At 40.4% G+C, this 25,138-nt stretch overlaps 1 protein-coding gene across 4 annotated transcripts; it reads right to left on the bottom strand.

Moving 5' to 3' along the window:
* Window positions 1–383: 383 nt before the first annotated feature.
* scara3 (scavenger receptor class A, member 3) lies at window positions 384–23,332 on the bottom strand. 4 transcript variants are annotated; one of them, XM_086167453.1, is made up of 13 exons: window positions 23,176–23,332; window positions 22,890–22,962; window positions 10,208–10,243; window positions 9,282–9,326; window positions 8,736–8,855; window positions 6,799–6,879; window positions 6,137–6,246; window positions 5,798–6,042; window positions 4,108–4,327; window positions 3,907–3,995; window positions 3,624–3,816; window positions 3,037–3,214; window positions 384–2,952 (listed from the first exon to the last, which is right to left on the bottom strand). In XM_086167453.1, exons 2-13 carry the CDS (start codon window positions 22,894–22,896, stop codon window positions 2,465–2,467), a joined length of 1,812 nt encoding a protein of 603 aa, XP_086023579.1. In that variant the 5' UTR covers window positions 22,897–22,962; window positions 23,176–23,332; the 3' UTR covers window positions 384–2,464. The 4 variants fall into 4 exon arrangements, with proteins under 4 accessions (XP_086023579.1, XP_086023578.1, XP_086023580.1 ...); XM_086167452.1 differs by having other exon boundaries at window positions 22,890–23,028; window positions 23,176–23,331; XM_086167454.1 differs by having other exon boundaries at window positions 6,137–6,228; window positions 22,890–23,332.
* Between the last annotated feature and the right edge of the window lie 1,806 nt (window positions 23,333–25,138).

Here is a 25,138-nt window from a genome sequence, read left to right on the forward strand (position 1 = left end):
GTAATAATACCCAGTGGGACTTTAGGATTTTAGCCAAAGTTCCTTGCAAGGAGACCACAATGTCAGAGTACAAGTCAGTTTACGGATCAATAGCTTATTACTGAACTGAAATATGTAACTGAAACAAGGGATGTGGCACATTTCTTTTTTTTGGGAGCTTTGCTTCAACACACACATTTACAGTACAATGTAAAGTGTACTTCATGTTTTTGAAAGATTAAAACAGCAGGGTAAGAGGTCTTTGAGTCAGTGGCAGCAAACCACAAAAATCTAATAGGAGGGGTTTACATGTGTTTTGAATTAATGACAAAACCACTCCCTTTCCCTCACAGGGCAACAATAGCAATGCTCTGCAACAGGACACCACCACGACTACATATAAAAAAAAAAAAACACTTTTATTTTTTTGTTCAATGCAAGCCAGTCGCATTTCATTACAATACACAGGTTTACAAAAAAGATGGTTTCCCTTTTTGTAAGGTTGCTTCTTTTTTCTGTGATATAAAAACGATTATTTTGCATGATTATCATAAGAAGTGATTACTCCGATATCGCAACTAAACCATAGCAAATATAGCCCTCTTTTACGGAACATAAAAAAAAAACACAGTACCGTAATTACACTCATTTATGTCTTGAGAAAACTATTAACATGTTCATGTTTTATGTGTATCTTGTAGAATCAGCTAACACTTTTCCTTCGTGAGGCTTGGACGAGTTCTACACCAAGTTTGGCCCTTTGCACATCTTTATAACCTTACTAGATTTGTCGCGTAGGTTTTCAATACTTCCAGACTGACTCGGCCAGCCGATTCACAAAATTATCCATCGCTGTAAAACAAAAGCCAGAACGACAAAACTTCTGCTTTTTCCAAATTAGCTGCACCCGCTTCACATTCCTGATCAATCACACAATAGTTCTCGGACACGGCACGGGAAAACAGTTCCGCCGGGACGATTTGTCAAGAACAAGCTGCAAGAACACCTCAGCCAGGGCGGTGAAAACAAAATGATATATATTTGTTTTGGGACAGTGGATAAAATCCTCGCCTCTTGTAGAGTACGAAAAGGCCTTCACTGTCCTTTGTAAGTAGTTGCTAGTTTGTGAGCGTTAGCTAACACTTGTAAATACTTGCGCAGTGGTTCTGAGGCCAACGACCTGGTCGTGATATTAGTGGGCATTTGTGACGTTAAACTTTATTTTATTGAGGAATGCAATTCCAGTTGCTGGATATCAGTCAGTTTCTTTTGTTCAGTGCTAACATTTGTAACTGGTCAAAATAGCTTTAGTTAGTGACTGACAGCAGGACAAAACGCAGAACCATTCCAAGTTACAAAGCACCTCATAAGCTAAATTACATGAATTTGCCAAAACAAATCCAGTACTGAAAGCAAACTTTTATTTGTGTATTGAACAACAAACCACACAAAAATAACTACCGCTTACCAGGCAAGGTTTTTTGTTTCCTACCGAGGCGGATCTTTACGCCAAACCGGCCTATTTATCTTCCTTCCGTTTCACATATTCCACTGTTGTCAGCGAGATGTCAAATTAAACTTTGGTAACATTAAAATGTTGCCATACACATATACAAAAGAACTTTAGACTAGTATTTCAGAGTCCTCACTCCGTCAGTTCAATTCTTCAAACCCACGTAAAAATACTGTTTTACGTAGCAGATGTCAAAATTTCCAGAGTACCTGCTCTGAAATCCCACAAAAACATGAGAATAATGCTTGGGTGTAGCACCCTCCAAAGAAAGAGGGGTCTCGGGATGTATATATATTCCAAAATAAGGTTGTTCATTGTATTGGTTTGTGTTAATTGTGGTATGTGTGCAAAGGAACACACAACCACAATAGAATTTAAGTCTAATTGTGCTTGTGCAATTTTGTTGGCTTCAAAGCAACCTAAAACATATTTTTTTTAATTCAAATTCAAGTCTAATTGTGCTTGTGCAATTTTGTTGGCTTCAAAGCAACCTAAAACATATTTTTTATTCAAATTCAAGACATTTGAAATCAATAATCGGCTTGTTTGTCCAGAACTACGAATGTTTGTAATGCCAGCAAAAGTCTACATAGTTTGCTAGTGTTTAGACGGCTCATTGGGTCACTGAGACACATCAGAAGGAGCAATGAGAGTGTTGACGTAGGCAGCTTCCGATCATATTACTGTACCAAAAACAACAAATCCCTTTATTTCTGGGGTGTTCTCAACTGTCAATGACTATCCAGGATAGTCCTCTGGTTCTCGTTAGTTTGCCATGTCTTTTGATCAGGGGAACTCTTTGATTTGGTGAGTTAGATTTGGTCATGCGACTCTGCATTGTCACAGGCAGATCTGAAAATATGGTACGGTAGTTCTCCTTATCACGGTGCATCACGAGTCACTGTGGGTGATATTTATCAAACTTTCTTATTCTTCGGTCCATCTGACGAAACTATGTCTAAGTCCATCACCCTACTGGCTCTCGGCTTTGTCAGCAGTCTCCTCTCCCTGACGGGTATAGGTCCGACCGTGGGGATACGGCAATCCGGGAGGGCCGGGGGTCCCTGGCGGTCCAGGTGGCCCGGGTGGTCCTGGTTTTCCCTTTGGCCCTGGTGGCCCATTGGCACCTACTAACCCTGAGTTGCCCTGGATCCCTGCAGGACCTGATGGTCCTGAAACCCCATCTTTACCAGAAGTACCCATATCACCTTTCTGGCCCTTCTCACCACGTGGTCCTGGCTGACCAAGAGAGCCCTTGGCTCCTTTGATACCAACTGCCCCTTTATTCCCACCGGGGCCGGGTCCACCCGGTGCACCTCTGGGCCCAGGAGCACCCTTCTCTCCAGATGACCCACGGCCTCCTATGGGGCCGCGGTCGCCTTTGCTCCCGGTTAATCCCATAGGTCCCTTTGGGCCATACTCTCCACGGTTCCCTTTTGGTCCAGGTGGTCCAGGAGCACCTGTTTGGAGGGAGGACACGATGAAGCCAAAAGCACATGTGTAAACAGGATTCTCTTTATTATAAATGCTCACATTTACCCTACCTTTTAATATTGTGAAGTTCTTTATGAGCTGTGTGTGGTGTGTATCCACTAACTTCATCTCCTCCATCACCATGGATAAGTTCCGAACGTCAACATCCAGCCGTACATTCAATAACATGTTCTGCTGCCTCAGTGTGTCGGCTAAGTGGAAAAGTAGTAAAACAGTGTTGTTCATGTTCTGTGGAGGATAGAACAGTTGTTTAATAATTAAAGAAGTTTGTCTTTGAGTATTAAAACAACAAAGTATAGACAAGTAATCCACAGCAGCCAATTTGTTGGTAATATCAAATGTGCCATGCTAATCATGAGGCTACAAAATAATGATCTTTCAATAAACTGAAGATTAGTTTAATTTCCTTTCACTTCCTGAGACCAAATGTGACCATATATGCTGCAAATCCTGCTTTTCACTCCCTGGCCAGACATATTTGTTTAACTTATGATCGGTTGACATCGTCAAAGTGTCACTCACTTATGTTACATATAAGAACTATATCTCACACATAAGACTGTTTGGAATAATGTGTTGCTGTTTGCGCAGTTATCTCTTTTGATCAGAAATGAAAATGTCCCCATGTGGTCCCAACCTGTAGATCCTCTGTTTGTCTACCCAAACGGCTCTGGCAGGACGAGCTCTCGATGTTGATGTATTTATACATACTCTGGACATGAGCAACAGTGGCATTGATACTGGAGGATATAGTATCTATCTCCATCTCAATGGAGTTCAGACGTCCATCCAAGGCAGAGAAACGTTCTCCAGTTCGGTTCTCATAGTACCTAGGTTGGATGAGCTTGTGAGTTTGCTGCTTTACGTACACAGATTGTTCACGCAAACACAAGAAGAATCCCATTCGGTGGGTGTACTACCTGGAATGGTAGTGAAGGTCGTGCATGTTTTCTTCATGTTCATCCATGTAAGATGTGACATTATCAAGCTGCATCTGCAGGTTCATCACCTGGAAAGCAAACATGTTCACATCGCATTGAGTGCTAAGAGACGTCTTTACAGCGGACTGGAAGGAGGAGTGCACCGAGTTTGAATCTGTGACCAAACTAGCTCGCACGTACCTGTTGAGTGAGGTCATAGTACACCTCGGTTGACATGGTGATTCTCTGATGGTCGGTCGCGATATTGTTTTGGAGGAAGCGCATGGTTTGCATGTTGCTGCTGGAGTTGGATTTGATGACACCGAGATCGCGGCTGTAGTTCTGCCAGTCGCTGGTCAACTTCTGGAGGACGAGGGTCTCTTCGGCGGCTTTCCTCTGCAGGGCATCAATCCACATCGCACTGGGAGCCGCCAACACACAAAATGCAGTCTTTCATGATTTAGAAAATTGCATCGAAGCGAATGATAGCATTGTATTTTTGGATGTCATTTATCTGTTGTTTTTCCATTTGATGTCGTCAACTTAATTCTGACCTGGTTGTAAAAAGTTCCTCTTGTTGACAAAAACTCTACATACTGCAAATATACAAGAACATCTGGCCTAACTTTTTAAATTGTATTTCAGACCAACATGATAAAATCCATCAGGCATGTTCTCTGTTAGCAATTTCCCCAATGGATTGCTTTACTTTACCCTGGCTTCAGATAAAAAGAATTTGCGTGACATTACATACTTAGCGATTGTTTTCACATATTGAGGTTTCCACTTCTGCGCAGTATTAAATGGACAGCAGCTCCCTTTATCGTGGCATTGCCTCCTCAAAAGAATCTTCACATTGAAATCCAAATAAATCTGAAGAACTATATCTCAATGAACCTAAACACTGCTGAAATATTGGATCCGACGACCATACCGCAACCATGTGATGCCGACCGATTCACAAGATCGCAGGAATCAACTTTTCACTCTTCATCACTCTTCAACTCGACATAATTTGGCTTCAGCAGTGATTGATCTGTGATCAGCTCAATCAACCAAACAATTATGACAACTGGAACTTATCGAGTTACAGATACTGAGCTTTGATTATATGTCCATTGCAAAATGTTGAATTAAAGTTAAAATCTCATATTCTGTGGATACCAGGGAGATGTACAAGGAGAGAGGGAGATCTAAAGATTAGAATATTGTGATAAAGTTCTTTAGCTTCTCTAATGCACTTACAAAAACAAAAATGTCATACATTCTGGATTCATTACAAATCAACTGAAATATTGCAAGCATTCTATTATTTTAATATTGCTGATTATGGCTTACATCTTAAGAAAACTCAAAAATCCTTTCTCAAAATATTGGAATATCATGAAAAAGTCATTTTTGTTTTTTTAATTGCATTACAGAAGGTAAAGAACTTTATCACAATATTCAAATTTTCTGAGACAGTGCTGTATTCTGGTTAATTAGGAAAAACATCTTTAAAACATATGATGTCAATGACGCAATCCAAATAGAAATTACATTACATTACATTGCATTTGGCAGACACTTTTATCCAAAGCGACTTACAATAGAGGACACAGGGACTGCAAATGCACTTGCAGATACACGATGCACAGGAAAGATAACATAATACCGGAGTTAATTTAAGAAAAAAAGAGTTAATGTCAAATTAAATTATTGAAATTATTGAAAGTGAAAGTCCTGACAGCTCTATTTCAACCCAATCGGATTAAATTTCATCATCTAAACAGCACTGAAGTCCAGCTTGTAAACTACTGGGAAGAAATATGTCAAGATAATCACTTATTTTGTTATTAAAACGTAAAGATCGAAATATCATTAAGGTTATAAACCTTTGGTTTCCACTCACCTGAGTGCCACCGTGGTGTTGATTTGCTGAGATGCAGCCTTGACATCGTACTGATCCTCCAACAGTGTTTTCATCTTTTCCGCTGTTTCTTCAATCACGTCCTTCCAGCCTTCAACCTGGTCCAGGTATCTCTCCAGGGATTGGTTGAGAATTTTGATTGACATGAGGTGGTTCTGCATGTCGCGACTCAGCCGGTTGTTGTTGGCCGTGAGGGTGTTCTGAGTCTGGAAGGCTTGATCCAGGACCTAAGGATGAGGAGAAACATCTGACTTCTATCCTGATTTTTCTGCAAAATTTGAAAAAAAAAAAAAAAAATGTACTTGTACTTATACACCATACCTGCTCCTGTCCCAATATCATTTTCTGGATGTCTTCAAACTCTCTCTTCAGTTTGCTGATCTCATCGCGGTACAGAGTCACATCCAGACAGCCTGAACAGTTGCCCAGGTCTGAGTGATGGGCGGGTAAGTGAAATCATAAACTTTTCACATATTGGTTTTAATATGACTGTTTCAAATTAACAATATATCCTCTGAGACCCATAAGATACAAATATCATTTGCAGCAACATTATCATTAATGGTCCATAACGAGAGTAAATTCCCGTCTGACGGCAGCCTTATGAGATGTATTTGTATTTATAAATGTACCAGACATAACATAAGACGCAAACGTAACATAAGAACAATAATAATCTGAATGTTTGTATTTCACTATTTTAAAAAGATATAGCAGCAGGAAAAGGCTCTAAGTGCTTGCAGTACAGTTACACGAAAAAGCAGAATTTTCATTAATTTGCAAAGAATGCACCGGCTGCTTTAGAATCTGAAAAAAATAGCCAACTTTGTCATTTGAAAACACTTTTCTTTGCATTTTTATTGGAAAACTGTGCGTCTATGTTGACATTCCCTCACATTTAGGTCATGATTACGAGGCCAACCCGCTTCTCTATCAAAACAAGGAGGAGGGGGTGCTTTTGTAATTCAGTTTGGCTATTTTACCCTCGCTTTCTTGCTGAACCCTGGAGGTATTCCGATGCTGCATGGACTCCTTGTACGGCAGACTGTCAATCTTCTTGAACACTGGAGACACAGGGACATTGACAGGATTAAGGAAATATGTTCTGGGGTTCCACTTCCAAAAACAACAAGTATTCTGTGCTGGGAGGAGTCACTAAAAAACAAAACAAGAAAACATGTTTTCCCTAACTAGCAAATGAAAACGAAGCCCCAGTGAATAATGGTTCAGCCAGGTGGCCGGGTCCTGAACCCCTTTCATTTCCCAAGAGAGCGACAACAATTCTGTGAATGGGGATTTTTTTTCCTGCGTGTGTGTGTGTGTGTGTGTGTGTGTGTGTTTGCATTGGTGAGCGTGCAAGATGGTAACGTATGGATTTACAGCCTTTCTTTCGGCATTGTAGCCTCTGGCTTGGGAGTGGGGGAGTGGAGTAGCTCCCTTAGCATTTATAAAACATAACCACATGTGTTGCATGCAGACCACCTGCTCTGTTGCTGCTGTGATGCTAAACATGATGCGTGTGATTTTGAATTAATAGTTTCCTTTTCCAGTCCATTTCTGTTTCTATATGGATGTTGGAATTTATATCTAATTGTGTTCTTTAGACAAAATTGATTTTTCCCTTAGAAAATATTAGTTCTTTTATAAAATAGGGCTTCTCAACAAGACATATTTTGAGAGCGGAATGGAAAAACAAAAGTTCTTTTAACACATTGTTGATGAGTGTGATTCTGGACACAGCTGGATTCCATAACACAGCTGACATATCAGTCTCTAAAAAAAAAAGTGTTCCAAAACAGGGACAAAAGGAGTGCATTGGGATGTGTGTGTGTGTGTGTGTGTGGGTGTGGGCGCGAGGGTTGCATGTGTCAGCAAACATTTGACATCTATAGATGGGAATTTAGGTACGGACTATAATTTAAGCTTTAAGACCATAAGACATTTAGCACCTGCATTCAAGAGACATGTTGACAGCGATGGCAGCAACCGCAATGTAATTTTCAGTTCCACCTCCAGCGATTAACTCTGTCCATGCCAGGGAATTTCATAACGGTTGCCACCCAAGTGCAGTTCCTCCATATGTGAAATGTAGAGGTGGAGGTTGGAAGGTTGCAATTTTCGTGCAATGTCCAAACACATGTCAGTGAACCGCTGTGGGGCCTTGTTTGTGTTGAAATTGAGTAGCGCCGCCCCCCTCCGTGCACATAGTAATGACAAATTCGAATTGATTAGTTAATATTATTGACATGATCTGTCCATCAGTTGGATCAGATTTTCTTGTACAAAGACATTTATCTCTGGAATGCAGGCATGGATAAGTTAAAAGAAGAGTGTTTACGGTGAAAGTTTTATAAGCCACGTTTATTTATGTAGTGAAATGCACAACCTCCGCGGTTTGCAGTTATCTGAACTGTTTGCAGCTGAAAGGACCATAAACTGTGTAGGAACATTCCTAATGGTGCAATAAATGATTTGAATGGAGTCATTTTCTCTGGCTCATATATATGTTTTCTTTTTCTACCACCTCAATGGTTATCCCCTGCTGATAATTGGAAAGAATGTGTAGTGAAGGTGTTGGTCCTATAAACACTCCATGGTTTCTATATGTTTCTTATAGCAGCTGCTAAATAAAAACTGATTTGCTGTATTCAAACAAGGAAGAAAATTGGACTCAGTGTGTGTGTGTGTGTGTGTGTGTGTGTGTGTTACAGTAAAAATAAATATAAGATTTACAGTTTTCAGACCGCTGCAGGCACGGACAATTTGTCAGGAAAAACATGGTGAATAAACAACACTATTTTTGTTTGATCGACATTCTCCTGTGACAGTCCTATACTTCCACCTACGTAATGTATTAGCAAACACCACAACACATAACACATAATAATCACTTGGTAAAACCAGCGGAAACGGAACTCACCGAGTGATGCCAGCACTGCAACCGTGATGATCAAGAATGCAACGATTCCATGGAGAACCTTGACGGCCAGCTGAAGCGAGTGGCTCTGCTGGCACCTCACGCAGCCACCTCTGCTACGACCTAAGGAACAAACAAACCAAAAAAAAAAAAGTTAAACTAAATTCATGTAAAAATTAAACTAAATTCATGTAAAAACAACAAAGCAAAAAGCAGTATTTTTGCTTGTAATCAATTGATTATGTATTCAAAAGATTCAGCTATTTGAATAATATTGTGTGTTCTTTGCTGTCAGTTTGAATTATACGAACATTTTCCATGATTGTGGCCTAACAAAAATGAAAATTAAAGTGTGGGACTGGATACTTTGTTTTGGTCAGAATTTGTACCATTGCTTTTGTATCATATCGAGTACATATATCATAGGTCATATACGAAACAAATGTGCGCAATAGACACACACATCTACAAATGAAAAAGGGACAGCTATCTACAAGCCGTGTGTATACATGTTTGTTGTCGTTAGACACGTGTGCATGAGACCTTCACCTCTGAATGAAGGCATTTCCTCCTCCTCGCCAGTGAAATCCTCTTCTGTAAAGCAAGACAGAGGAGAAAATGCAAACAAGACTGAGAACACAATGTTCCAAATACTGGACCATTCCAGGGTGGGATTAAGTGCTATTTGATTTGCATTAGTTAAATTGAAAACGATGCAAATGCCTTAGAAAACACTGACTAAACCAACCTCACTTACTTTGCACTACAAATATCTGGTCGTGTGTTTTAGGATGTACTGAAATACTTCAGAAGGAACGCAAAGCTATTAACCGCAAATACCGTTGCAATATAATTCTATTCGAAGCCTCAGACCAAACTGAAAAAATATATTTGTATAGTCCCTTATGTTACCAACATTGGGAGAAAAAAACAAATGCTGGCACAAATGGATCTATTTTGTTAGCGACTCAGCGCTTTTAGCCAATTGACAGGTTTTTCACATTCTGCAGCCAAACACTCGGTGAGGTTTGGTCCTGCAACTTGTAGTTTCAGCTGAGTCAATCACGGCTACCCAGATGTGCTGAGGGGCACAATTTCATGTTTTTTCAGGATCTGATGAGTCTAAAACCGTTTATTATGACAGAACTTGAATGAGACATTTGAATAAAGTGGTTCTGATTAAATTTAACAATTTAAGATGTGCTTTTATTTCGCGGGGGGTGAGGGGGGGGTGAGGTAAGTGTGGGTTGCACATCTTTTACTCCGAGAGTTTTTGTCCTTGTAGAAATGGATCCGTTGTGTTTTCTAGGTGTCTGACTTTGATAAATGTAATTGTGTAGATATCTGCTGAGTTTTAAAAGACAATGTGTGCATTCGTGCTTGTTTTGCATGCTCGCGTACACGGAAGGGATCGCCATACATCAACCGCACGGCGTTTCTCCCTTGCAAATGACAGACAGAAAAAGTGTCATTACCTTTAAAGAGCTGGTTCTCATATCCGCCATAGTTGTCTGGGAGAGGGGAAAGACACAAAGCAGATGTGAAAAAAGAAAAAAAAAAAATGAATGAAATCAATTCTGCTGCTGCCATTAACAACATTTACAAATGCTGCCATAAATCACAAAGCTGGCTGAGTCAAAGGCACCCACATGTTACCTCTCTCTTATTCAGTGAGCCTGCTAAGGAATAACGATAAGACATAAGGGAAGTTGCTGGTTTTGTGTTAGTATTTTATCTAGTGATTGCACACTATGAATGAGGTATGACGTGTGAATAGCAAGAATTAAACCAGAGGGTCAGGTGAACCACGCAAGGCCAGTTTAAATATGTGATTTATTAACAGCAAAGACACACCATATCATTAACTGTACTCACCACCCTAACTGGTACCCAGCCTCACACTGCGGAGGAAGCATGGGTGTGGCTGTCGATGTCTGGAAATGTCACAGAGCAGCAGAGAACTGATTTTTTTTATCGTTGGGAAAACACTCTTATACTCAGGAAAGGGGTTTGGCAGGTTGCTGACTAGCTGAGGAGAGACGGTTACCATTTGCCCAGTGTTGACGCGGCTAAAATATTGTTCTGGCATATCGTTAACATGTTTGACTTTGAGGTAATATTTCTAATTAAGGAACATGTGGAAAATGTGAAACTCAAAGGAATATATGTCATAAATCTTTGTATTAATCCGTAAAGGTAGCTCTCAAAGGATTCTAAACTTTCCTTGTTGACTGGAATATGCATCAGTTAAAATGAAAAGCAGCTGCATTCACCAAAATTTCGGTCAGACTTTCAAACATAAAAAAGCCATACGAGGGAGTTTTACAACCTCCTTTTCCCAATATCCTTATTTCAAGATTGTTTTTACTTAAACCTCCTTAATTCCACTTGTGCACATTGCATGTGCGGAAAGTCCTCACTGTTGCTCCATAGTGGTCTTTGCCGTGCTCGCCTGCAAGCCCTTTCTCGTCATTTTGCAACAAACCACCTGCAGTTTATTTTTAAGGGTAGTTTAAAAAGGTGTACAGGACTGTCTCGGAAAATTTGAATATTGTGATAAAGTTCTTTATCTTCTGTAATACAGTTACAAAAACAAAAATGTCATACATTCTGGATTCATTACAAATCAACTGAAATACTGCAAGCCTTTTATTATTTTAATATTGCTGATCATAGCTTACATCTTGAGAAAACTCAAAAATCCTATCTCAAAATATTAGAATATCATGAAAAAGTCATTTTTGTTTTTTTAATTGCATCACAGAAGATAAAGAACTTTATCACAATATTCTAATTTTCTGAGACAGTCCTGTAAGAGGCAACATTGACGAAACAATAAAATGTAAATTATATTAGTTCAATTATTCTGTACCTCCATTTCTCATGTTTTCAGAACTGAGATAATTGTGTTGCAGGGTGGTCGCAGCGGCTGCAGACCACCCAGATATCGCCATCCCGAACAGACGTTCCAGCTGACTAAAAGTCATTCAAATACAGCATTTACTGTGACCGTACTCCTTCAGCAAAGCTATTGCTGTTGATGCTTTTTATCTTAAGCCGATTAGTTGCCTTTAAAAAATTGAGCTCGAATAAACTGCATGTTCATGCGCAGGCTTTTTAGAAAGGGATATCACTTCCTGTTTCATCCGTCAGTCTGGCTGACTAATTGGGTTGAAAAGAAAATAACTTTGTTGATTTGGAAATAAACCAGCTGGAGTTTAGAGAGGAAACATGGACGCAGCAAATCTCTGCAGGTTTTATGAATCTATTTGCACAAAATCTATATTCCTTCATACAAAACTACCAATTCAGATCCACCTTGCAAGTCACTGTGTTGGAGTTACTTCTTTCAGTCTTCATTCCCATCTCCCATCTTCACGGGGATGAAGAAAAATAAAAATTAAAAAAAAGTGTAAGCCTGAGTTTACATAATATTCACTTTCAATTCTCTGCTTGAACCCTGTTCCAGAGCCAAAGTAAAATGTTGGAAAAGTTATGAAACCAAAATGTCAACTGTGGATCAATCTTTGCGGCTAGCCACACAACTTACAACAGTTAAGCTCAAATGAGGGAAGTCTGGCCTCCGGTGAGGAGCGAATAAAAGAAAAATATCTTGGAGGAGAAACTTTCAGCATTTGCAAACGATTTATACATGCTTTGAGAGACGGGAAGATTATTCTTCTCATTAAGAAATTTGGAATATTTTGAATTCAATAGTAGTTCAATAGAGAAATTCTGCACAAGATGACGGGATATCCGTGAGTAAAATGATTTCTACAAAAATTTCAATACGTTTCGCTCAAATTGCATGAAACCTAAATGTTTACAGAATCAAGTAACGAGTCTCCGAAATGCCACAATGATGTGAATGTTTACTTGAGACACCAGTGGAACAGCTGAGGTCAGGTGTGGTTAGGGGTTGCAGGGTGGGCGTCCTGCAGGGGGGGAGGGGAGTGAGCACACTGAAGCTTACATAATGATGGAAAGGGAGAGAGAAAAAAGCACAACGCTGCACTGAACTTAAGGATTCAGAGACCCTGGGGTCACAGAGAGAAGAAACGTATTATAGGAAGATGGAAAATCATGGTTTGGATCCATTAGTTAATAGTCTGCCACACCTTTATTTCCTGGGAATGTTCATAACTCATATTGAAAGCGACTATAAAAGTGAATTTCTTCTTAATAGGGTGCTTTACAGATTGATTTGTTTTTTTTAACATCAGTGATCAACACACAAAAAAGAAAGGGGCATGGACTGGGCAACATGTTGAAAAGGTTATAGCTAAAAAAAAAATTTAAAAAAAAAATTAAAGAGAGAAATAGGCCACACATGTCAGCATATCTCTGTTGGGTTAGAAGAATGCCAGATTTAATTACCAGACTGGTTTTCACCGGACCATTACTATCTCATATTGGTCTGACTCCAGATCCAGTTATGCATACTTTCCCATCCAGATACAGACAAACTTTCAGGGGGAAAAACTAATTTCTTGTCATTTTTTTGGACTCGCACTGCGAAGTTCAGGAGTAAGCACATTATTGGGAGCTCAAGTCCAACGTATCAACAGCCGTATCGGTCCTCAAATATCCATTCGCTCTTTAATCCGACACACCGTCGGCCAAAATCATCCCGTTCCCGGTTCACGTCCCCTCTGTCTCTTTCTCCCCAAGTCTTTCCCTCCTGTTGTTTTCCACGCTCTGTGGAAAAAAGTAAAGAAAAAAACCTCCTGGTCCGTCTAGTCATTGAGGAAGTCGACCTGTCCAACACACATACAGCAGAACCGAGCTGACGCCCCTTTGCAGCACAAATCACACGCTCCGGAACCCCACTTACATTAATAGTCATGATTCCTTGACAAATTAACACGTTACTTATAATCATGAACACGCAGTATATTCCACAGTATGGTAACTACAATACAAGTTCGCCAGCTCTCTTGGAATTATTGATATTACAGAAAATAGAACGCGAAAATGATGTCTAACTCAATTTTGAGGTTGTCAAAGATGCAAAAATTGGTTCACTGAAGACACTATGTGTGTGTCTCCCTCAAGCTACTATATGTCCTTTTTTGTAAACCCGCATATTGCAGTCAGTTTAAAACAATCTTAAAAATACAGATTGTGTGGTTGTTTTTTACTGTTATTGATGGGAATATTCAGCATTCCCACCTTGTAGATCTTAAAATTGACACCATCAACAACTGATTTTTGGTTTCAGACAACCAAAAACGTTCCTTTTGCCTAGCTGAGCTTGTCACATTTGGATATTTTCCGTTCTATTTTGAGAAATGGGATCATTCTATGTCATCTTCATACAAATGGTCCTGCATGTTTTCTCTTGATGCAAATGCCAAATAGTAAATTGACAGTAGAGAGTGTAACTCTGTAAAGCTGAAATTATACATTCAGCCTCTCCACATGACACCCATGATAAGAGAAGGCCTTTACAAAAACTGAAGGGTTTCTTCAGTGAATACAAAAAAATAATAAACAGAAAAGTCAGTGAATAATTAAAGAAAACACAGATCTCCGATTCACTTCTTATTTTGGATTCAGATAATTTCCAAACGTTTGCAGGTAAGTGCTTTGCCAAACAGGAAAAACCACAAGTTGTCTGTTGTTTGTCCAGACAGAGTGTCATACCGGTTGGAAAACTGGATGGAAAATGCTAATACCTACTTTCAGCAAGAAGTAAACATCTGTGTTTACAACGGAGTCTTGTGTTTGACAAAATGCAATTAAGCTTAACCTTTACAAAAACCCTATGCTGAGACACACTTGTTGCAGCATTGCAGAGCCGGGACACAGCTGCACTGATTAATTTAATAAAAATACAAAGAACGAGGCGAACCGCAACACAAATGTTGTGAAGGAGCCTATTTAACAAATGGTCTTGTGGGTTCGAAAACTTTTGGAAGTTTGGAAGTTTGAGGTCAAGGGCCTCAGGCCAAAAATAAGAATATACTATCTTGTGGATGAGGTGAAGGAATCAAATTTGCAAAACCAAGATTAAGGGAGTGTATGATATTAACAAAGTTAATGCCATATATATCTACCAATACATTTAATAGGTCTAGTTGTTTGGTCCCTGTCTGCCTGGTGTCGGAGCTTGGTCCACGTTGCTGGTTGTAAGTTGAATTTGTTTCCGGTGATAGTTGGACTCCGCCAGGGGTGCCCTTTGTCACAGATTCTGTTCATAACTTTCATGGACGAAATTTCTAGGTACAGCCAGGGCGTCGAGGGGATCCGGTTTAGAGGCTGTAAGATCCAGTCTCTGCTTTTTGCAGATGATGTGATTCTGTTGGCGTCATTAGTCCATGTTTTCAGTGGAGCGGTTCAAAGCCGAATGTGAAGCGGCGGGCATCAGGATCAGCACCTCCAAATCCGAGACCGTGGCACTCAACCAGAAACGGGTAGAGTGCTCTCTCGGGGTCGAGGAAGAGGTTCTGCCCCAAGTGGAGAAGTTCAAGTATCTTGGAGTCTTGTTCACGAGTGACGGAAGGACGGAGCCGGAGATCGACTGGTGGATCGATGCAGTGTCTGCAGCGATGCGGACTCTGTATTGGTCTGTCGCGGTGAAGAAGTAGCCGAGCCAGAAGGTGAAGCTCTCAATTTACCAGTCAATCTACATTCCTGCAATCATCTACGTCCATCTTGGAGGAGGCCACAGGGAAGACCCGGGACACGCTGGAGAGACTTTGTCTCTAGGCTGGCCTGGAAACGCCTTGGGATCCCCCTAGAAGAGCTGGACCATGTGGTTGGGGAGAGGGAAGTCTGGGCCTCTCTGGTCCCACTGCTGCCCCCATAACCCAATTTAAGATAAGCAAAGGAAGATGGATGGATGGTTTGGTGAATAATAATGACATAAGCTAGGATTCTCGAGCATCACTGAGTGTATAAATAAAATATGTCAGGATGTAACTATGATAAATAATTGCATCTGCCATGTTATTTTTCCACAAACTTTTCTGCTGTTTGAGTAAAATTACAGCCGCTTCAACTGCAACCTCACACAGTACAAATCAATCAACCAATCCTGTCCCCACCCCTGGCATGTACAGAACAATTCTGATTTAAATCCGATGATATTGCATTGATGATAATGCTACATAATGTCTAGTCAAGTCAGATTTTATTTATAAAGCGCCAAATCACAAGTTTTCTTGTAACACTTTATATGTAGATCAGGTCTGGACCACACACTTCACAATAGATTTACAGAAACCAAACATTCCAAGATGAGCAACCACTTGGCGACAGCGGCAAAAGTCACTGCCTTTTACTTGTACACAACAAATCTCAATGCATGTGGGCAGCCTTCTGTCTCGAGCAATTTGAGGAGAAAAAGAGAAGCCAAGTGAGGACAGAGAAGTCAAAAGTGAAGATTTGATAGAGACAGAGGGAAGGTATGAGGGTTGGGAGGGCCAGGCACAAATGATTACTTATAACAATTGCGCTGACAGTTAAATTGTAACAGCTGAAATGATACAATAATTACTTTAATATTCATAAAGGCTGTAAAAATAAATGAGAAATTGTTGTTGGATGTTATTTTGGAGAGGAAGTGTTTTTAATCCTCCAAACTTGTCATTGATGCAATGCGTCTAATGTCTTCTCCCAGTAACTCAATGGTATTAAAAACCTTTGGGGAGATATCAGGGTTTATGCAAGTCAAAACTACAGATGATCTGAAATTTCAGAGGTTAACAAAAGTTTAAAAAAAGAGTGAAGACAATAACCACTGGAATCCACATTGTGTCTGTGCTGGGTAGTAGACAGTAAATAAATAACATGTAATTCAGAGTCTGCTAATGTCTCTAATAAAAATGTACAAATAACATTCATCTGCACAAATCTGTACTGATAATCAGCCATTTAAACAAAAACCAATGACAGAATTGTTCATATTTGAGTTAAGTAAATGCATCATTACTATTCACTCATATACTATTACTAGTATATGACTGATGACTATGCTAATTGCATTATCATTAACTTTGCAGCAAAGCCGTCTCATTACAACAGTGCAGTTAGTAAGTAAGTTAATGCAGCCTCATGGCAGGTCAGGCCAGTGTCTCCCTGAGCCGGTCCCAAGCCCCAGAGGCGTGGAAGAATATCCGCCGTAAAACTTTTGCCAAAACCAAACATGTGAACCAAACCTGATAATCTCATACCAGATAGGTCAACCCGGGTTAGCAACGACTGCCATTGGTACCGATGACCTACAGGGAACCAATTGAAACTGGGCTACTGTAGGTCAAAGAAAGAGTGGAGGAAGGCGTGTTCGGAAGCAGAGAGAAGAGGAAAGGCAAGAGTCTGGGACTGAGAGTAGAGACTTTGAATATCGGGACTACGACAGGAAAAGGTAAAGAGTTGGAATGGTGAGGCTACAGGGAGTGAAGATCAAGAAGTTGGAGGAGTTTTTGGTACTTGGGATCCAGAATCCAGAGCAGTGAAGAATGTGGAAAAGAGGTGAAGAGACGGGTTCAAGTAGGTTGGAATGGGTGGAGAAAAGTGTCAGGGGTACTATGTAATAGAAGACTATCGGCCAGAAAGAAAGGAAAGGTGTACAAGACAGTGGTGAGACCAGCGATGCTGTATGGCCTAGAAACAGTTACAATGACAAAAAGACTGGAGGCAGAGCTCGAGGTCGCAGAAATAAAGATGCTACGTTTTTTTTGGGAGTGACCAGGATGGATAGGATCAGGAATGAGTCCATCAGAGGAACAGCACAGACTGAGATGGTTGGGTCATGTACAGAGGAGAGATCGTGAATATATTGGTAGACGGACGTTGGAATTGGAGCTGCCAGGCAGGAGGTCTCGAGGAAGACCAAAGAGAAGATTTATGGACCTAGTGAGAGAGGATATGAAGGTAGTTGGTGTGAGAGAGGAGGATACAGAGAATAGGGTTAGATGGAGAAGGTTGATTCGCTGTGGTGACCCATGAAGGGAAAAGCTGAAAGGAGAAAGAGAAGTTAGTAAGTAAGTTACTTAGATAGTTAGTTAGTTATTCAGTGGGTAATGACTGTTATTGTCCATATATCATCCTTCAAATTTAAGTTGTAGTTTGTAGTTCAGTTGTATATACCTGTAGAGGTCCCTTTTTTGATTATTAACCTATTATTCTTGTTGTAAATGTTGCAAAATAAGCATTGCAAAATGACTACACATCATGAAGTGTTACTTCCCATCACTCGACAAACACATCAGTCTTTCCAAGTTAAAGATCACAAATCAGCAAATCTCCTGAGGCTAATGAAAGACCAGTTTTGAAACAGGAAATCTGACAGTCCAAATTTATCTCGTACAACCCTTTCCAGTCAACAATTATCCACTTTGGCATCAGGTTTGTTGAGCTTTCCCATAATATTCTCAACCAGCCATTCTGTTGTTGTAAATCTGTATTGTGGTCAACTGTTGCACCTATGAAAATATCTGAACTGGCAGCAAAGTCAAAACAGCAAACACATGTGTTACATGTTACCTTAGACAGCTTTTTCCAAACAATCATTCTTCTTTGTTACCAACTAGCAAGAACGCATTCGCTGCACTCGTGAATAAGGGTTTGTAGAATTGGGACGTGGGCAAGAAAAGGGAAGCGAGATGATAATATTTTTAAAAATCCATACTAATCCATACTCAGGATGTTGCTCTTCACTCACATGAGGCCATTCACTCCCACCCAAACCCCTCTTTTTCACGATTCTAGAAAGCAGGGCGGGCTTGGATTTACTAACCATAAGCGCCCCATCAATGTTTGCAGCTGCTCTGTGGCTCTTCCATTCAAGATGGCTCGGATTATCCCCTTCCCAATACTATTCCATCTGCTCCATCTTGACATTGCCTTGGCCAGAAACACCCATAATATTGTCCTTGGTGAATAACATGTCCTTGCTGTCCTCGAACCTAACCACATCACTCTGAGATTTCATCAAACATGCAAAACGTGGGTTTTTGTTTTTCTTTAACTTTGTTTTCGTTTGTCGACGTGGAAAAGCACTATGGGATTTTTCACATCTTTAAATGAGTCAAGGAGTCATGAGATGGGCTCTGCCCCGGGTCAGGGGAGGTTTTGACCACAGGCACTAAAGCCCGCTTTTCCTAAACCTCTCATGACATCCAAGTTGTTGAGGTGCGCTCTGACTGGAATGTGTGGTCTCTTGACAAAACTATAAACACCTGGAATGTCTTGCTGCCAACTCCAAAGTTATGACCGTGCCTTTTACAAGAGGAGGGTCTTTGACTGTGGTTTGCCAGCGAAACAGGAGATTTCAGAGTCGCGGTCCCGTAAACGCATCATGTTTTCATGGGAATAAACAACTTCAGACAATGAGCCTGGTTAGGTTTAAAGGGGTGTGAGGCCAAAGGGCGTGTACAATATCCTCTAATGCTTTATTTAAAACCCCATTACCTTTGGGTTTCTCACTTTCTCACATGGTCATCCACAAAAGCTCTCAAAAAAGAAGTTTAAATATATGGATAAAAGGCTGATAACATCAGAGTTGGGAGTACACACCGGAAAATGCATCAGCCCGGAACCACACACACACCAGCTGTTTGCTAGTGTTAACTTTGGCTGGTAAATATCTTTCATGTAATGATTGCTGCGCTAGTAATAGTTTTCCCACACAAACAAGTTCCTTTGACCAAAATTTGATTTCTTTTTTTCACTAAATCCCATATCCACTATAAATTAATATAACGATAAATGAATCAAAGTTAAAATATTTTTACAACTTTCAATGAGTAAATGACTGACAAAACAAGTACTATTTCAGTCGTGCTAGACCAAACCCAGGATGATATTAATAGGATGAGGTGGATACTCCTCGCTCATTACGGCAAATAAGAAAAAATAACTGACGGTATTGACAGGATTGATTGGCCCGGCATCCATCTCTGATAATCCCACTTTTATTTCAGGCTTCATCCCTACAAATCTAGTCAGTGCAAGTTACATTAAGGGTCAGCACGGCGGCACAGTAGTTAGAGCTTCAGCCTCAAAGCATGAAGGACCCTGGTTCGATGTTTTTGGAGTTTGAATGTGTATGAGGTTTCCTCCCACAGTCCAGAAACATGCAGAAGTTTAATTGGAAAAAATTGGGAAAATTGCCCCGAATGAGTGGGATTATGCACCACAACTATATATGTGACCCTGCGATTGTCCAGCGACCAGTCCAGGGTGGAAACCGTCGCTCGCCCGATGACAGCTGTTATAGGTGGCAGACAATGGATGGATGGCTGGCTAGTGACCTTACATAGTGTGTGTGTGATTGTGTGTGTGTGGGGGGGTGGGGGGGGTGGGGAGGGATTATTTCTACAACCCAACACAGAATCATACATTCCTGAGGACGCTTTGGTAAACACAGGATGGCCGCCAATTTGGATTTAATATCATAATGTTTACTCTAAAACATGAACAAAAACACACCTAAGGGTTCTGCGAGGGGTGAAGGAGGGAGGGAGCAGCACTGTCACTGTTTGCTAAAATGGGTTCATTCTTAACCTTTTTTGAATAGAATAGAATATTCCCTTAATGGTCCCACAGTGAGGACATTTCAAAAAACATTTTTCGACTGCAGAAAACCAAAGAGCCCTGACAAAACTCATATTTCTAATCTAGAATATCTGCATTCAATACCCATTTATTTGCACATCGCTTTGAACTGCAAGGTCGTAATATTAGTGTTTCCTGTTCTGTAGCAGTGAAACCAGATGCAATCACCTCCTAAAGTCGAATATTATGCTCTTTGTTCTCCACCTTTCTTTTACTGGAAATGACTACCACGACCACAACCACCGTCCTCTCCTCACTCTTTCCTCCCGCCTTGCCAACCAGACACCTGTCCCTCGCCCACCCGCCCCCACTTTCCATTCCTCTTCGCTCGCCCCCTCCGAGCCCCTTCTTCCCCAGCCTTGTTAGGAATGTATGAGGCAGCATGTTTTGCTCTGCTTGGGTTGGGCTGGACTAGGAACCGCATTAACTATACAGTTTGGCGAAGAAACGCACTGTATATGTTCTTGGATTTAATTTGCTCCCCCGTGGCTCAAGACACTTTTTTCCTTTCCCTGGAATTTCTGAGAGCAAAGACACATGTTCCTGTAGGTCTGATGGGATATTTCTTACCCCTCTCTGCAAAAAGACAGCATGTCTTTTACATTATTTGACAAATAAAACAGGTAAAATTCTTTACTGCTCCAAGTAAATCCGTACGAAAATGAAAATTCTCCCTCTCTCTGCGTCCATTTGGGACGATTATATTTTTATTTGCGTATGGATTCAAACAGCCAAACCACTGGCTGGGCATTAAAGACTTTTTGCTACTGATTTTTTTGCTACTAAGGTTTTGTAAGATGGATTTAATGACATCAGCACAACCGTGGTGCAAAGTGTTTTTGCACAATTTTTTTTTCTTCTCTCTTTTAACTACAAAAAAGCAGATGAAAAGGGTTCACCGAGAGTCGCAATGGAGCTATGTTTCATGCCCTGCTGGTATTCCATGGATCAAAACGGTAATAACTGTGTACACACAAAGACATAAATATGCACAGAAGGGCTTTTTAACTGATTTATGTAAGGAGAACTATTTTGTTGTCTCGCAGGACCTCCCCCCAACGTGTGCTGCTCGACATGAAATAATGACTCAGTAATCAAAACGCCAATGCGTCCGTGTCAGAATTTTCAAAATGAATTGCTGGAATTAAAATAGAAATAAATCTCTGAAATGGGGGGAAAAAAAAAAAGAAAGAAAATGCACTCACCAGAAAAAAAAAGTGATTGTTTAACCAGAATGAGCTGAGGCTACACGCCATTATTTAACTAGATAGATAGATAGATAGATAGATAGATAGATAGATAGATAGATAGATAGATAGATAGATAGATAGATAGATAGATAGATAGATAGATAGATAGATAGATAGATAGATAGATAGATAGATAGATAGATAGATAGATAGATAGATAGATAGATAGATAGATAGATAGATAGATAGATAGATAGATAGATAGATAGATAGATAGATAGATAGATAGATAGATAGAATAGGATAGGATAGGATAGGATAGGATAGGATAGGATAGATCTACCAAATTTGGACTCATGCTTGTCACATGAGCCCACATTTTGGATTTAAATTGACCAAATGCCAGTCAAGGGTCACAAGAGTTGCACGCAGCAATTACGGGACTCCAGTTCTGGAACCACTTTGTTCAGGATTAAGACACAGTTAACCCCCATGTAGAGCTTTACAACGCTTTCCCGCAATCTCATCGATTTGTTTTGGGGCCTGGAACTGAAGTTACGGTTTGTTTGTGTAGACTTTGGTGAAGAATTACTCAACTGTCCATAGCGACTGCCACCCTGATTCACCAGAGCACCTGCAATCTATCAGTGCCTCATCCAGCTGGGACTGAGACGCACGAAGAAGCGCCACTACCGGAGCTCAAGGGACGGGGATCACTTTGCTGATCAGTCCTTCATCTCACAGCACAGAGGAATGCAAAACAAAAACATGCAGCCTGCAGGTTTTGTGTCTCAGAATGCAGATTTCAGTTCATATCATTAGAAATTCAGAGCGTCGCTATCAACGCCCCTTATTCTCCTGTTCACTCTCACTTCCCCTCCGTCCTTCCTTCCTTCCTTCCTTCCTTCCTGCTGTATCCTCTCATCGCTCAGGCTATCACTCAAACCTCTTCGGCTATACACACCCAGGGAAGTGTGTACTCTCCTCTCATTCCGTTTTTGGAGAAATCTTACACACAAATGTTATGCTTTCTGTTATCCCTCCACCCCCTTTTCAAGAGGATATTTGCTCAATCTGCTGCAAATTGGCCGGGATGGAGAACATTTTTATGTTTTATTAAAAAAAGGCTGTTAGTATGCCCAAGCATACATTTAAAGAGAAATTTCAAGCTGACAGATCAAAATTTCCCGTCCAAGAGCAACAAAGTAGCACTTTCTCAGGAGTTGCGCTCCCAGGTTTCGAGGTGGAACCAAGATGAGAAGCATATGTTGGAGCGTGTGCCCCCGCGCAGGTGCATGAACGTGTGCCACCATGACAGGAACTGCTCTGCACACATCATTTTTCATCACATCTGCAAATCTGGGCCCATTTTTTTTTTCAAGACATTTTTGGAAGCTTGAGTTACCTTTCATGATTGCTCACTGGAGGATCTGTTGTTGCCAGTTTGGTGATGCCGCTTTCTCCGTCAACCCCTTTCTCTAAACCGGTGTCCGAGCAGAGATGTAGCGGTTTAGCAATGCGAAGTGTCAACAGTCATTTTCCAGCTGCCCAGAAAATAGCCCCAAAAAAATATCTCACTTCCACAGCTTTTGAAAATGGCCGTGCAGCAAGCAAAGCATGTACAAAGCCATAGTTCATGAATGCATTAAATGGAGCTTTATGGGCAAAAATATAAAAATAAAATAACTCACAAACTCAAAAGGTCTACTTATTCCGAGACCTATATTCTTGTTTCCCTGCAGCTCTCTGTCATAGTCCCACTCCTATCCGCAGCCTGAAGAAACTAAACCTCCTCACATAGAAAACATGTGCAACTTTAGAGGAGGAGGAGGGGTGGGAGAAAGGGAGTAGGAAGGGATGAAGGGAAAGAGGAAGAATGGTATGAAAGGCAGTTAGAGATGGAGGGGAACAAAGGAACTGGAAAATGAGGGAGGGAATGGGACGGGACAGGAGGAGAAAAAAAAAAGGGGAAAAGTAGGGGTTGAGAGGGAGGGACCATGAGTTTTTTTTCGAGAGTCCGTTTTGTGGCTGGGACTAATTACTAACAAATGTTTGAATATGGCGGAGCAAGCACCTTGAATATCCTGCAGCCTTGAAGAGCGAGACAAGAAAATAGGTCCTGTGAATACACACCTGTAGACACACACACATGCACACACACATGTCGAAAAGTTATCTGGCAGAAGTCTGAAGTCTCAGCTTGCTATTCCAACGACCAGGGTTCAAGAACAGGTGTGTTTCTCCCGCTAACAAACACATCTCCAACTGACAAGGCACATCCACATTTGGCCGTCTTATTTTACATCCTCCAAGGACTCAGACATCTGGGTTGTTTATGCAAAAAAAAAATCAAATCAAAAAGGATATTTTCATTTCATTTTATTCTATTTTGACTCATGTTTTATTTGGCATAATATTGACTGTTTTGTTATTTATTTCATATATTTACAAATGTTCAAACACTGAATTATTTTTCTCTATTGACCAGATATAACTATAATAATCAGAATTATCATTTTAAATGCCTGGTCAATTATTTTGTCACATAGTAGTGTCAAGTGTGTAGTGTAAAGTGTCAAGGTGATTTCTTTTGATAAAAATAAGTTCAGTCATTTCTTTCAATCAAAGAAAGAAACAAAAACTTGTAAAACTTTAAACTTTTTTTTTTTTTCATCCAAGAAGCTCTAAATGACAGTCATTATGATTGTGATCATCTAGTTAAATCAATATAAGTGTAGATGTATGTTTCAAAATGTGAGTACAATCTAGTAACGTTAAAATTGTTTTCAAGCCAAACAGGAGGTTAAATCATATAAAGTAAGCATAACAGCAGTTAAATAAACAAATACAGGGCCCCTTCAAATGAGAAAATTGCTATATGAATATAAGTTTTATTTTTTGGAAACTTGCTCGAACAAGTCTGGGCTTGACATTTCAGGTGTGAACGGCACATTTTTCCCTCCGGTTAATACATAAGCAGGTGTTATATGAACTGGGTTGCACTTTACATTTACCGTACATTAAATTTAATAAATATGATAGTATGGGGGGAGCTGATTCTAAGCAATGAAATGGTAAACAAAGACATATGATAACTCCTCGCAGGGTTGATTACGCTGTTTTTCCAGTAATCTGTTGAAGTCTGCAAATCAAAACAAGAAAATCTTGAATGAGTATCATCAGATGGACCTTAACCATCGTCAAAAATCTGGGGTGTCTCTCGGTAAAATATTTTAAATTTTAAACAAGGTAAAAAAAAACAAAACTGCTTATTTCATCAACCTATTCAGAGAAAAAAAAGACAAAGTGCTTGGAAACACCTCCAAACACCTCGAAGGACATGCATTGCAGCGATTAGGCCAGACTGTTTTGCAGTGCATCACTGGAATGTTTTCAGGCCAAAAAACCACTCTGAGGAAGACTGATAATGAAAGATCCTGGGGGTTCATTATGTCATTGGAATTAGTGAGAGCCTGCCACAGGGCTTTGTTCGGGGGACACCGGCCTGAGAGAAGAACATCAACCTTCCAAACTGATACCAGAATCGTCGAAAATGTTTGAAGTGCACATGGAGTGTGTCAACAGGAGCAATTAAGCCTAGGGAGAATTATGTTTAAGCCTAAAGCCAGTAGAACAGATTATACATTTTAGTTC

This window comes from Fistularia commersonii, chromosome 20 (assembly GCF_037954325.1).
Source record: "Fistularia commersonii isolate RoL2024-O1a breed Wild chromosome 20, RoL_Fcom_v1.0, whole genome shotgun sequence".
Taxonomy (NCBI): domain Eukaryota; kingdom Metazoa; phylum Chordata; class Actinopteri; order Syngnathiformes; family Fistulariidae; genus Fistularia; species Fistularia commersonii.